Raw genomic sequence first — 14,988 nt, 5'->3', positions numbered from 1 at the left:
AAAAGTATTAATAAATCAAATCTTAATGTTCCAAATTTTATATCATAAGTAAATTAGCCTATAGTCAGGCTAGAAATATATAATTTTTGTTTTAATGGATACTCTACTTTTACTGTTAAAATTGTGTGAAATTATTAGTGTACTCTTTTCCAATGAAGATCACATGTTTATGACACCAACTACATACAATGAGCAATACTTTGAAATATTTAAACTTTAAATGGGCACTGCTGAATAACCCTCCATCTTGGTTTGATTTAAAAAAAAAGTCTGTAAATTATTGTGAAAGTCAGCAACAATATTTTGAAAATAGTGAATGAATGTGAAGAACACACATGAAGGAAGAATTAAACATTGGAAGGAATGTGATATGGAAATTTGTGAGAAGTGGACTGAAACATTACAGATTATAAAAAACAAAGACATTAGTTTTAGAAACAAATTCTAGGTTTTGAGTTTTGCATTGGAATACCTGGAATCACAAATTATGTTTCCATTGATGAATTCAATTTTGTCTGATGAGAAGAATCAACTTTCAGTTCAAACTGTAAAGGCCATGTTAACTACATAATGTAACTTCATAAATGTCTTGCATGGATTTATATAACAGCTTCCTGAAGGAAAGGCGAACACTTTTGCAGAAAATTCACTCATCAAAGAAATATGATGCACATTGTACAGTTGATCTTCCTGGAGAATGTTAAAAGGTAGTATGACACTAAGAAATTTTTGTTAGATTTTTCTTGAATTCTAATCTCAGATCTTGCTAATTCACATTTTGATATAATATCATATTCATTTTTTATAGTGCCATTAAATCTGCTTTTATGTCATGCATCTTTGGTAATGACAGTCAGTGTTGCACCCTATTCTCAGGAAATATCCTCTCAGTTTTAATTACCGTGTTGATGGAGTAAAATTTACCTCATGGGGATCACTGTAATCACCTAGGTGTTAATATAAGGGAAGATCTTCCACTGGTGTAATCACATAAACCAAATTGTAAATAAGGGTTAATGATCTCTTCAGTTGGTTATGAGGGTATGTATGGGTTGATATACAAAGTATATATATATATGCTTCTTGGTATGTATGCTCTTTGGCCTTTTCTGTGTGCTTTTGTTTTATATATATTCTTTGGGAACTTACTGTTGTTTTTGTCAAATAATAAACCAGAGGTTAAAAATGATATTAGGATCTTGTTCTCGGATATATTAGTTGGTGATGAGGAGTGTCGAATCCTAACAGTAAAGTTGTGAAAACCACAACTAACGAACAGGCTGGAGCATTGGTTTCAACACAGCCTATACAATAGGTCATATTGGTATGTCAATTCCATTACCAATATTAAATAAACATGAGCCCTTCAAAAATTATATTGAAAGACTTGAATATTATGATGTGTCCTTTGTGGAATAGGCAAGTTGTATTCCAATATTATGTTTGGCAATATGCCTGGATATCTATGAAGTCTTACTAAGTATTCTGTTATCTCAGTCAGTAGCTCAAAGCTCCTATGAAGTATGTATTGTAAGTTAAAAGGGGTTTATTGTTCACCAACGTGTGTTATAGCAGATAGCTACAAATTCTGGCAGTGAGTCCAACAACCGGGAGAGTCATTGATGGAATATGCTAATGCCCTCAAGGAGCAGTCTAAGAAATGTGATATTGGTACATTCCTAGAGAGAGCACTGAGAAACAAGTTCGTTTCAGGGTTATCATCCAAACAGATGGTACAGCACCTATTGTCGGACCCTTCTACATTAACATTTGAACAAGCAATAATGATATGCATCGATTTTGAGACTTCTGCCAAGAATTCAAAGGTATTCTAGTCTACCGAATCTGGCTCAGTCGTATGGATGCAGTCAAGCAGTAGTCAGGTCTACAGAACAAGAGGTTTCAGGTTTCAGTCCAACCCGTGACCGTGGCTGCGACGGTAGTCCAGATGGACAAAGTTCTCACCCAAGTAGCCCAGTTAGTCAGAGCTCTGGACGCTCTAGTCTGATTCAACGTCGAAATTGGTTTTCTACACGGTCTAGTTCTGGATCGCTGGTGTGGACAGTGTTTTCTTAAGCATAATCCCAACAACTGTCATACAAAAAAATGGAACTGTTTATTTGTCAAGAGAAGGGTCATATTGCCATGTTTTGTTCCCAAAAGTATTTGAATTGAACTTTTTTGTAAACAGCTCATGTAATACTTTAAATGTTTCAGATCCAGTCTCTGTGTCTCTCTTAATTAATGGGTCCGTAATTGAGTTTATGGTGGACATGGACAGTGTGTGTACCCTGGTAGACAATCACATTTGCAAATCAGTTGGTACTGTCAGGCTTGATCGTTTTTGGTTTGTTGCATGCAGTCAATAACCAGGTGATAACCATGCTGGGAAGAGCTGAGGTAAGGGTTTCTATGCCTAATCTCAATAAAGAGTACATGTTAAATATTGTAGTGCCCCAATGTAATTTTCCGTGTGGGGCTATATTAGGCTGTGATTGGTTGGAATTTTTTGTTTCCTTCTTGGAGACGTATGTTTGTTCATATTAGTCCTAAGGATGGTTGTTTGGGGGTCTCTTCAAATCTGGATATTTCTAACTAGGCTTTAGTTGTGGATCTTAGTAAGAGGTTTCTGAATGCTTGTGAATTGTCAAACAATGATACACCCATCAGGTCATATACAGTCAACACATCATTAAAGGATAACAACGTGCCAATGTTTCTCAGGGTCTATGAGGTGCAAAATGTGCTTCACACTGATGATGACCGGGGTTTATAGAGCGTTCCAACCTTAAATTGCAGTACAGCGTAGATGGAGCGCGCTGTTGCGAAATCGACTCGTGAAGATCACGCTCGAGTGTGACTCAAACAGGACGTCACAGTTCCACATTTTTCGTTTGTAATTTTGTAATTTTAAGTTCATTCATTCATGAATTAATATTTGTACGATGGTAAAATAAATACAACACACCGTAATCATTGGCATTGTTCTCAGACATTGGACGTACACCTTCTATCATTTCTGCAAGGCCTGATCTTCCCGCTTTGGATGAACCGGGTTCAGGAGATGAACTTGAAGATGATCCGGACGATGAAGAAAGTCGTATTAAAAACTTTTCATCGTCGACATCGTCCTGTAATTTGTCTGCTTTCCACAAATCTCTCCTCATTTTTCTTTACTTCTTTCACGTAATTTGCCCAATTGTCTTATGTTTTTATGGCATAAAAATGTTAGTTCAGCATTTGGAACAAAACCATGTTCATTACCCGCGTGGACTAAGGCAAATCACGGTCCTCGGCTTTTCGGTGGCCTAAGTCCCGAACTCACCCCTTCAATGGCGTCCTGCCGTGCACTTTTCACTGTCGTATTCTTCCATTCTTTTGTCACTGTCTGTCCAATATTTACCCACGATTCATCTGTGTAAATTATAGCTTTATTTTGTGCCCTCAAACTTTTTATCTCCCTGAGATACCTGTGCTTCCAATTAATAATTTCATCGGTTTCAATGAAAGCTGGTTTATTAGACCCTACCCCGTCTTAAATAACGGAAGCCTGTATCATGTAAGAAGCGATAGAACGTAGTTTTGGAAAATCGTGGCAAATAATCTTCTTCATTTACCCGACTCAAAATCACGTTCAATGTCGGTGGTATGTTAGCATATAAAAGAGAGTGAACCACTCGACGCACTCCACTTCGCACAATTTCATCATATTTAATTTTCCTTTTTCTGCCGTCCTTCTGTTTTTTGCTTTTTTTTTTTTTTTTTTTTTTGCGGGAGTTCGCAAAGGACCATGTGTGTGTTCCTTCCTTATAGCATGGATTGTTCTTTCGGAACAACCTGTAGCTTAAGCAGTTTCACTGACTGCGCTGCTCATATTCATAGACTTTAAAAAATAATCCAAGACACTCATTAAAATATTGTGTTCTTTTCCCCTGAGTTTACCTACGGAACATTTCTTTTTAATTTGATGATCCATTGTACATCCTTCTGCACTTTTTCTTCGAACTAAGAACCCCCCGCACGAGCACGAACTGACAACTACACAGACTACACAAACACAACAAACACAATCCACTTGTCCTCAAGAACTATACATTTATCACTGATCTTGTCCGGCTCCATGGCTAAATGGTTAGTGTACTGGCATTTGGTCCAGAGGGCCCCGGGTTCGATTCCCGGCCGGGTTGGGGATTTTAACCTTCATTGGTTGATTCCAATGGCTCGGGGGCTGAGGTGTGTGCCGTCTTCAGCATTATAATTCATCACAGGTAGGGCCCGATTTTTATAGACACGCAGGTCGCCTATGCGGCGTCAACTCGAAAGACCTGCACTTGTCCTCTTCGGAGGCCACACGCCATTAAATATTATATATATATATCACTGATCTTTATTTAATCAATCTTATATACTGATTAAATGAACACCACTGCACACGGCTGTCAGTATATTTAAAAGCTCAGCCAGCCGAGTCACTCGTGAAACGTAAACAAACGAGACGTTCTCCCCGTCATAAATTAAGAGTTAACGAGATAAGGACTTGAGGTATGATTTAATAATAACTTCCATATCTGACGACCGTTTGCTTTGCTTTAACCACGCCATGATCCTTCTGCACTTTTTCTTCGAAATTAGATCCCCACGCATGAACACAAACTTACGAACCACACAAACGAAATACACTTTCCCTCAAGAATTGTACATACGTCACTGATATGTATTTAATCACTATTATACATACTACTGATGAAATGAGCACTGCACTGCATGTGACTGTCTGCAAATGTTAAAAGTGCATGTTTGGGGGATCACTACCGGTACTTAGCCAGCCAGGCAGCCAGCCAGCCGAGTCACGTGCAAAACCAAAATTCAAGGAGATATTCTTCCTGTCACAAATTAAGAACTATGCAAGATAAGAACTTCGGGATTGTTTTGAAAATAACTTCCATATATGAATACCATTTGCCTCCCTTTGACCCCCCCATGCAAATTCAATAGGAAAGACGCTGGCCAGCGACTGACTTTTTCGTGCCTATACATAAAATTCCCTGAACATGACTAAAAATAAATGCATATACTGCTTTTTGTTATCATTTAAATTTAAAAATAAACTTATCTAAATCGAGCTGAAATGTTTCTTTACCAGTAGTGAAAAAATTAGGAAAGTAATGGATATAAAATAGGAGTTATGACATGATAAGTTCTATGCAATGAAGATTTTGCATTTGGCAAAACTTTCCATTATATTACCATTTTCACACTAAATTATTTTTTTACATTTTTTTGTTAAGGGCATCAAATGCATCTTGAAATTCTGTACATAACATGATATTTACCCATTTTAACCGATAACATTCTGATTTACGGATATTTGGCAAACCCGCTGCATTAGAGTAGTACAGCGCTACCCGCAAAACATGGGAGAAGGAAAGAGACGGAATGATCCCATTACCGCTGTACTGCAATTTAAGGTTGGAACGCTCTATAGATAGGCTGGAGAAGCAAGGTGTTATAATCAAAATACAATTTTCAGAATGGGCTAGCCTGATTGTGTGCATTCCTAAAAGGAATGGGAAGGTCCATATCTGTGTAGATCTAAAAACAACACTGAACCCTCAAATACAAGTGGATCAACACCCCCTGTTGAAAGCAGAGGATTTGTTTAATAAAGTTTCAAACTGCAAGTATTTTTGTTAAATTGACTTAAGCAACACTTATTTTCAGATGGAAGTTGGTGAGCAAAGCCAAAAATTGCTTACTATAAATACACCAAAAGGTTTATTTATACATAACAGGCTAGTTGTAGGGTTGGCCTCTGCACCAGCAAAATTTCATGGAACAATGGAGCATGTCTTGCGTGGTATTCAAAATTGTGGTTGGCTTGTAAATGATGTAATTGTAGGAGGTGTTGACAGGGAAGCTTGTATGTCTGTGTTGTTGAAGGTGGTGCCCCGCCTGGATGAAATTAACTTAAAAATATATATAAATATATTTTCGTGAAGTTTCTTCAGTTTTGGGGATTCCAATTGTCAGAAAATGGTCAAAGTCCTTCAAAGAGTAAGGTTGAGAAAATCATTAACACTCCTAGACCCCATAATGCTATTCAACTCAAATCATATTTGTCCATGCTCAATTATTATCAACAATTTATAGCAATGTGTCTTCATATTCTATGCCATTTTATAATCTGTTAAGGAAAAACTTGCTGTGGGGTGTGGTCAGCAGACTGTGAGTTGGAAGCAAAACTCTTCTATCAGAAAAGTCATTGTTAACGTTATAAGACCCTTCCAAACCTATAGTGTTAGCTGTTGATTTTTCATTGTATGGCATCAGTGCTATCCTGAGTCATCTCATCGATGGGGTGGAGCACCCAATAGGTTTTGAATCAGCTGTGTTGAATTCAGTTCAGCAGCATTATAGTCAGCTTCATAAGGAAGGCATTAGCACTTGTGTTTGGAGTTAAAAAGTTCCATCTGGGAGATAGTAGGTTCGAATCCCACTATTGGCAGCCCTGAAGATGGTTTTCTGTGGTTTCCCATTTTCACACCAAGCAAATGCTGGCTGGGGCTGTACCTTAATTAAGGCCACGGCCGCTTCCTTCCAACTCCTAGGCCTTTCCTATCCCATCGTCGCCATAAGACCTATCTGTGTCGGTGCGACGTAAAGCCCCTAGCAAAAAAAAAAAAAAAAAAAAAAAAAAGGTTCCATAGATATTTGTTTGGGAGCGAATTCCTTTTGTAAAGTGATCATGAGCCGCTAAAGGCGTTGTTTTTGGATAACAAAAAATAAAAATAAAAATAAAATAAAATAAAAAATAAATCCTCAAATGGCATGTTCAAAACTGGTAAGATGGTCAGCTTATAATTATAAATTCATGTGTAAAAACGTAATCAGATTCCTCAAGCTGATTCCATGTCTTTTTTACCCTCGGGAGTAACGATGACGTCCCTGAGTGTAATTTTTTGTATTTGAATACCCCCTTATTGTTGTACAGAGATATGGCGGAGTCGACTAAGTCTGATCTGAATGGAAATTCTAAGTTCCCATGGAGGGAATTAGATTCTTTTCCACCAATAGAGCATATCAAAAATCAGATCAAAAATTAGATGGATGGCTTTTCCGGCGTTTGCTCTATTAACCAGCGTTTCGTCTTAGGTCTGACACTAGACTCTTCAGAGTGGGATGTGTCAGACCCTACCCACTGACGCTGGAGTGTATGCAGGTGAACTTATCAGAAGCTTATTTATGAAGCACAGTCTGATAACTGCATACGGGAGATAAAACTCCACAATGGAATTAATGCCCGCCTAGCAATTCCAAATGGAAATTCTAAGTTCCCATGGAGGGAATTAGATTCTTTTCCACCAACAGAGTGTGTGCAGTCCAATTGGTCTCATTATAATACTAAAAGGGAGTATGACTTACGGCGCTATTACAGGATGCGGCATAGTCTGTCAGTGAGTGATGGTTGTCTGCTGTATGGGAATAACGTTGTGGTCCTCACTCCCTCCAGAGTCGGGTCATGGAGATTTTGCACCATAACTATAATGGTATTGTCAGAACCAAAATGTTTGCAAGGTCTTATGTCTGGTGGCTGTGTTTAAATGAAGACATAGAAAGAATGGCCCGGTTGTGTGAGATTTGTCAGTCGGTTGGTCGGTCTTTCCCTAAAAAAGATAGAGTTTCCTGGCTGGATTTCCAGGGGCCCTTCGAGCGAGTCCACATGGACCTGTTTGAATTACAAGGTATAAAGTTTCTTATATTATCTGATTCATTCTCTAAATGGATCTAATGTTTTCATTAAAGTCTATGGCAGTTCAGCCAGTACTGGAACTTTTTTTTTTTACAAGTTGCTTTACGTTGCTTCGACACAGATAGGTCTTATGGCGAAGATGGGATAGGAAAGGCTGGAAAAATTAGTCGAGGTGTTCGCTAGGTTCGCATACCCCCATAAAATAGTAACCGACAATGGCCCTCATTTCAGTAGTCAAGATCTTGCTACATACTGTAGAGATAGAGGAATAAAATTAATTTTCATCAGCAATGGTTTGGCTGAATGATCTGTCCAAACCTTTGAGAAAATCCTTGTCAAGTCCATTATGTCCCCTAAAAATAAAACGTTATCCACCGACCAACGTCTGGCGGACTGCTTATTCTATTACAGATCCACACCCTCGTCACTCACAGGAGTGTTACCTATGGCTTAAGTTCTGCTGTACCAGCCACGGAATCCCCAGACTGTCATGAACCCAGTTATTAATAAGTCTTCGCGTAACGTATCATTGGAAGTTCAAAGTCAAAAGACCAAGAGAATGATTGTTTTTGCTGTAGGATTTGAGGCTGGTGAGAAGGTTTTGGTGGATATAAAAGATTTAAAAGGCTATCAGAAATGGATTTCAGGAAGAATATTGTGTATTAAATTAAGATCTTGTTCTAGTAAGGATGTAAAGGAGAGAGCAGGTAAGTAACTAGTAAGATGACAATTAGAATATGGTTCCAGTGTATGGGACCCTCACCAGGTTACTTAATTTGAGAACTGGAAAGGATCCTAAAGAAAGCAGCACAATTTGTTTGAGGTGGATTTGTTCAGTCGGGAGGTGAAACGTACAATGCACGTTAACCAGTTAAAGCGAAGTGCTCTTAAAATTTCTAGCCCTGCTACTTCTAATTTGTCAGAAGAGTCCTTTTTGGGGCCTATGAGCAAACAGGAGGTACTGAGTCCACATATGGAGTCCATCAATGCTAGCTGCAATCAGCAACCTAGCGGTGATGGGGAAGAACGAGTAATTATAAAATCAGGTGGTGATTATTTCACCAGGTCGGGCAGAGTGGTGAAGCCGCCCTGTCAGTTTTTGCACTCTGACCTAGATTCTTAGCCTTAGTAACTAGCACAATAGTTTATTGTGCACAATTAAATTAAAGTAAGTAGTCTTAGGAATGTATCCCTTTCAAGCAGGAGGAAGTAATGATATGTATGCTCTTTGGTATGTATGTTCTTTGGGCTTTTCTGTGTGCTTCTGTTTTATGTTCTTTGGAGACTTATTGTTGTTTTTGTCAAATAATAAACCAGAGGTTAAAAATGAAATTAAGATCTTGTTGTAGTAAGGATGTAAAGGAGAGAGCAGGTAATAATAATTTCGTGTGGCTATGTCTAGCCGGGTGCAGCCCTTGTAAGGCAGACCCTCCGATGAGGGTGGGCGGCATCTGCCATGTGTAGGTAACTGTGTGTTATTGTGGTGAAGGATAGTGTTGTGTGTGGTGTGTGAGTTGCAGGAATGTTGGGAACAGCACAAACACCCAGCCCCCGAGCCTTTGGAAATAACCAATGAAGGTTAAAATCACCGACCTGGCCGGCAATCGAACCCGGGACCCTCTGAACCGAAGGCCAGTACGCTGACCATTCAGCCAACGAGTCGGACAGAAAGCAGGTAAGTAACTAGTAAGATGACAATTAGAAAATGGTTCCAGTGTATGGGAGCCTCACCAGGTTACTTAATTTGAGAACTGGAAAAGATCCTAAAGAAAGCAGCACAATTTGTTTGAGGTGATTTCTGACAAAAATGTTACAAACCTTGCATTGGGAAGACTTATGCGTAAGAAGATGGACTGCTCGACTAAGGATGTTCCGAGCTGTCAGCGAAGAGGTGGTGTGGAATGATATTAGTGGCCGAATAAGCTTCAATAGAGTTTTTAAAAGTGGGGCAGATCATAATATAAAGATAAAAATTGGAAGACAAGAGCACAAATTGGAGCAAATATTTGTTTATAGGAAGAGGAATTAGCGATTGGAATAATTTACCGAAGGTGATGCTCGATAAATTTCCAACTTCATTGAAATCATTTAAGAAAAGACTAGGTAAACAACTGATAGAGAATGTGCTACCTGGATGACTGCCTTAAATGCAGATCAGTGATAACTGAATTGATAACTGATTTGATGTTAGTCCTTTGTATACGTTCCTATCTTCCTTCTAAATGTCTGCCTCTAATAATGTAAATTCCTGCACCTATTTGATCCCTTTCAACTCAAGTAGCTTCAATATCTTTGGTACATAGCACAGAATCTAATAATAATTTTACTGTAAGCTGTTATCAACAACATAAAATGATAGTACTATCTTAGATCACAGCAGAGTAAATTGTTAATACCTCATTAATTTATTTTCACTGGAGGGATTTTCAGTAAACTTTTACCTCAGGATTTACAATCTCAATTGTTAAAACTGCATTAAATTGACAATATTAAATGCAAAATAGACTAACGTTTCTATGAACATAAAGCAAAGATAGTTACCTTGGACCATTCTGAAGTATGCCACTTTATAGGGCAATCCAGCACATTGCAGTACTGTCGATCAGGTGGCGGTGGCTGTGGGCACATGTTATTGGGAACAATCACAGTATTACTGCCTCCGCGTGTCACTTCATGGATACATGTCACATCTCGGGTTTGAATTCCAATCCCACAAGACTTTGAGCATGCCTGGAAGTCTGAATAGTTCCATCGAGGTGGACAGGGATGATCATTGCAGGTCCTGATGAGTACTTCAGGACGTGTTTCTTTGGCACATAGATATGGACTTACAGCTTTTCCGTCATTATCACGCACGCATGTGATCAGGGACTCTTGAACACCTGATGGACATTTTATAAACATGAGACAACCATCTTAAGCTTAACATACTATAGATATACAAATCAAAATTGAAAATTGCAGACACTAAGGTTTATAGCTTCAGTTACATGAATTTTATTTACTAAGGCAATTGAACTACATGTACAATACTTGATTTTATTAGTTCATATTTTAATTTTTAAATATTCTAATATATGAGAATTTTGTTTGTATGACTCACTGTATATCTTTGGAGATAAAAAAAACTGATTGACTTCTAAATGCAAGCTATCATTTTCATGGTACTGTATATTCACCAAAAAGTGGAAGATGTTAAAAAGATTCTATGTTCAAATATGATCATCTTTCTAATATGATAAGAATGTAGTGTCTGTCCATACATTCATTCTTTGTATGATTTTGGAAGGAATACACCATGCACAGACAATATCCATGTTTTGAAAGTTTTGTCTGTCGATCTGTTTGAACTGAATAAGTGCAAAAACTGCCAATCCACGTTTTATGTAACTTGCCAGTATTAATACTTTCACCACCAGCTGCCTGAGCGGCTTGCCATTACTGGGGCTCAGCCATTTCAAAAAGCCACAGACTTGACAGCTGACTTCAACATTAATGCATATTTATTGAAATTTCTCTTTAAAAAAATTACAAAAGGCATAACATTGTTTTTCTTACTGTTTTCATTTACACCCATACATATGACAAATATTGGAGCCAATGATGGATGATAGAGAGAACACTCAGGACAATTGTTCCTGCCCAGATTATTATTCACCCTTTCAGAGCTTTCAATGCGCACATTATCACTCTCACTTTCATTATCCAAAGCTACCAGATCATCACCCGAATTGTTATTGTGCAAAATATCACATATTTCTTCTCCTGGAATTGCTTGAAGTGTCAAGAAAAGAGAACACTTGAATAATCTACTGGTAGAAACTTTTAGGTAGAACTCTTCTGGTCTCCAGAACCACAAGCATATCGTAGCGTGCTACACTGAACAAGTACTAACCTACTTTACTCCTCTACAGGCCACAGAAGATGGCATGATTAAACAACATTACACCTCCCACGGAGCAAAGGTGTTGAATTAGAGATAACCAGAATTTCCCTGCATTTGGGTTTATCTCAATCCAATAAGTTCAGCTGTTATGGTAACAAGCTAACTGGGAATGGTAGTGGTTGTTTTTGTTATGATTGTTTTTATAAGTTATTATTTATGGTTATTAGCCCTTATCGATTAGGAAGATGACTGTGGAAATGAGGAAGAAAAGTTAAGGAATGATCAGTTGAAGAATGAGGGAAAAGGAATCAAGTAGACTGAAAGCTTATGCCTTGAATGTTCCCGAGCTGGAAGAAAACAAAATGTGATGGGCTACAGTGTCTGAAGCCATTAAAACTTATCAATAATAATATTACAGTGACTGACCATTGCTATTATGCTTAAGTCTGCTATGTATTTTCTTGTATCACACATCTCTGCTAGATGACATTACTGGCACAATTACAGAAAGTTCCATTTCTTCATCTCTGTCTATTTTAACTACCACTCTCTGCCCTGTGTAAAACTCCTTTATCAACCTCTTCTCCTTTGAGTTAAATCCAAATCTTTTCAGTATCTTCATTAGTATACACCAATCCACTTCACTGAATGCTTTTTACTAGTCTATGAATCATATGTACATTTCCCGATGCATCTCCTACATTCATTCTGCAATCTTTTGTAGACACCAAGAAAGTAACTGCATGGTTTGGGTTACATAGTTATCAGCTTGTATTCGGGAGACAATGGGTTCGAACCCCACTGTTGGCAGCCCTAAAAATGGTTTTCTGTTGTTTTCCATTTTAACACCGGGCTATACCTTAATTTAGACCACTGTTGCTTCCTTCCCACCCCATCGTCCCCATCTCCAGTATCTGCAGGCCATCTTACTGGGCAGCAGACACCCTGCCAGCCCAAAGCTCTCAATGGGTACTACAAGGTTTTTGTTGCTAATTTAAATAGTTTGTATTTCCTTGGTTCTTTCCTCATCAAACTTTTCATCTTCTGTACATTTCTTCTGCTTTTCTTGATCTTCCCAACAGTTTGATCTCTTCATATTGCTCTTTCATTCAGTCCTCTCTGGCCTTGTCTCTCATCTTTCTCAAATTCAGTTTCTTGTATAGTTTCATCCCCTCTTCCCTTCCGAATCCAAACTGGTCTTCTCCATATTTTCTTCTCTTCTATTCTATTTTATTTTCTATTCAATACTAGTCTGGTCAGAGCCTTAGTTACATGGCATATGAAACTAATCATTCTAAAGTTTTTGCACTCTTTGCACATTGCATTTCTTTGGGTAAAAAAGGAAAAAAAAAGTAAATAAATGCAATGTAAATTTTAATCTTATACCAGTTGCATAGTATTATTTGAAGTAATTCCACATACTGTATATGAGTTGACTATGTTTGTAAGTATAGAATTTTGTAAACAATATAAATTTATTAAGGATGATCTGTTTGTTTAATAGAAAAAATTGTAAGCGTAAATTGTATATTATTGTATTCTAGAAAAATTTTCTTCTTTTCTTGTTAATTTAAAATTTAGTGCTTCAATAATGTATTTTAGTGTACCATTTGCCACCGAGGTAGACACCTCATTTGCAAATAAAGAGATTTTGATTTGATTGATCTGATTAATGGAATTAGGATCGTCTTTAGAAGTTCTTCACTCCAGACCTCTGTGCCATACACTCTACTGACTAGTCAATCACTCCTACAATTGTATCACTCCCTCATAGTATTCCATCACAGCCCAATGATATCCTATAGTTGAGATCCTTAATTGCTATTTCCATTTACCATCTTTAGTCCCAGTTTATCTTCTATATATATATATATGTTTTTTTTTTTTTTTTTCATCTTCCAGTTCCATACTTCCAAGTTCTGCCAATGTCACAGTTCCTACTTTGTTCAACATTCCTTGTTTCCTAATTTTCCTAGGTTCTTCCCTCATCAAACTTTCCACTCCTCTGTAATTTCTTCTACTTTTTCTGGTCTTTCTAACAGTTCCATATTTTCATACTGTTCTTTCATCTGGTCCTCTCTGGTCTTGTCTATCATTCTGAAGGATCATTCTTTTGTTTCCTATGTTCATCCATTTCACCCAGCATTTCCTGTGTAATCAAGTCTTTTTAATTTCTTCTTCCAACTTTTCCTACATCTTCCAAAGTCCTTAGCACTGCTTCCTTTATTTTCATCCATTCTTATGAATTATCCGTACTCTGCCTCATATTTTCCAATTTTATTTCCACTCCTCTTAACCTGCAAGTACCCATGACAGGTCTGCAAGACCGCACGGACTGGTAACAGTGATTGTTTCTCTCATTTATAGCGACCGAAAGAAGGTGTTGTGTTCTATAAACTATTATTGATGTGAACACTGTTGAAGGAGAATATCAATTTACTGTTAGCTATCACATCATGTGGTATGCAACACATTATAGTATCCATGCGGTCCAGCTGGCTGGATGTGGGTACCAGTGTTACATTGTTGTTTCCACAGTCAGAAGCTCACATAAGCAAATGTTGCAAATAAGCATTTTGAAAATGTAATTAGGATGCAGTAACAGGTAACAGGTAGGGACCTTCTTAGAGGCAGCCCTGCCCAGGGAATGGCGCCCCTGCCTATGTGAGTCCCAGAGCACACTGACCCGGTGTGTAACATCTGGTAAAGGGTCCCAGCTCAGGGTAACGAGTGAAAACCTCAACGGCAGCAAAAGCGGGGAATATGATTAGGTAAATTGGAGCTGGCGGAGGAGGCACCCATTCCTCTGGGGGTAGTACAGATGGAACCCACTGCCTTGTGGGATGAGGAGGGATCCTCAAAGTCTAAGGGAGTAAACCCCAAAAGGAAATCCTTAATTACGTTAGGCCTAGCAAGCCAGTAAAAGAGTTTATTTGTAGTTGCTTTCAAAACACATAAGAGCCTCGGAACGCATTTATCAACTAAATTAAGAGTCCAGCATGAGCAGACTCATGTCAGGGATGATAATTTATGACCTGATGATAGACAGGGTCTTGCAAAAATGCAAAAATTCTGGAGGAGACTAACACGGATTGGAACCATCAACTCACTCAGTCTCGCAGGAAAATGTGAAGAACTAGTGGACCTCATGGAAAGGAGGAAATTAATGATATTGGGCCTGAGTGAAACCATATTGGGAGGGAAAGGAATTAAGAAATTAAGAAAACAGTATACACTGTATTGGCATGGAAATGACAAAAATATGTAGAATGGTGTTGGTTTCATCATGAGTAAAGATCTACAAGGAGTTGCTGACATTCAGTATGTTAGTGAGAGAATAATAAAGGTGACT

General features: G+C 38.1%; 1 protein-coding gene across 1 annotated transcript in view; it reads right to left on the bottom strand.

The window, feature by feature from the left end:
* Window positions 1-14,988, bottom strand: part of nolo (no long nerve cord) — a 556,440-nt gene that overhangs the window by 161,719 nt on the left and 379,733 nt on the right. The window contains exon 12 of the mRNA XM_068227411.1: window positions 10,292-10,632. Within this exon, the coding sequence (XP_068083512.1) occupies window positions 10,292-10,632 (341 nt within the window). The remainder of the gene's footprint in view (window positions 1-10,291; window positions 10,633-14,988) is intronic.

The sequence above is a fragment of the Anabrus simplex genome, chromosome 4 (assembly GCF_040414725.1).
Source record: "Anabrus simplex isolate iqAnaSimp1 chromosome 4, ASM4041472v1, whole genome shotgun sequence".
Taxonomy (NCBI): domain Eukaryota; kingdom Metazoa; phylum Arthropoda; class Insecta; order Orthoptera; family Tettigoniidae; genus Anabrus; species Anabrus simplex.
The sequence above is the reverse complement of the archived record's forward strand: the minus strand, read 5'-3'. Positions and strand labels throughout refer to the sequence as shown.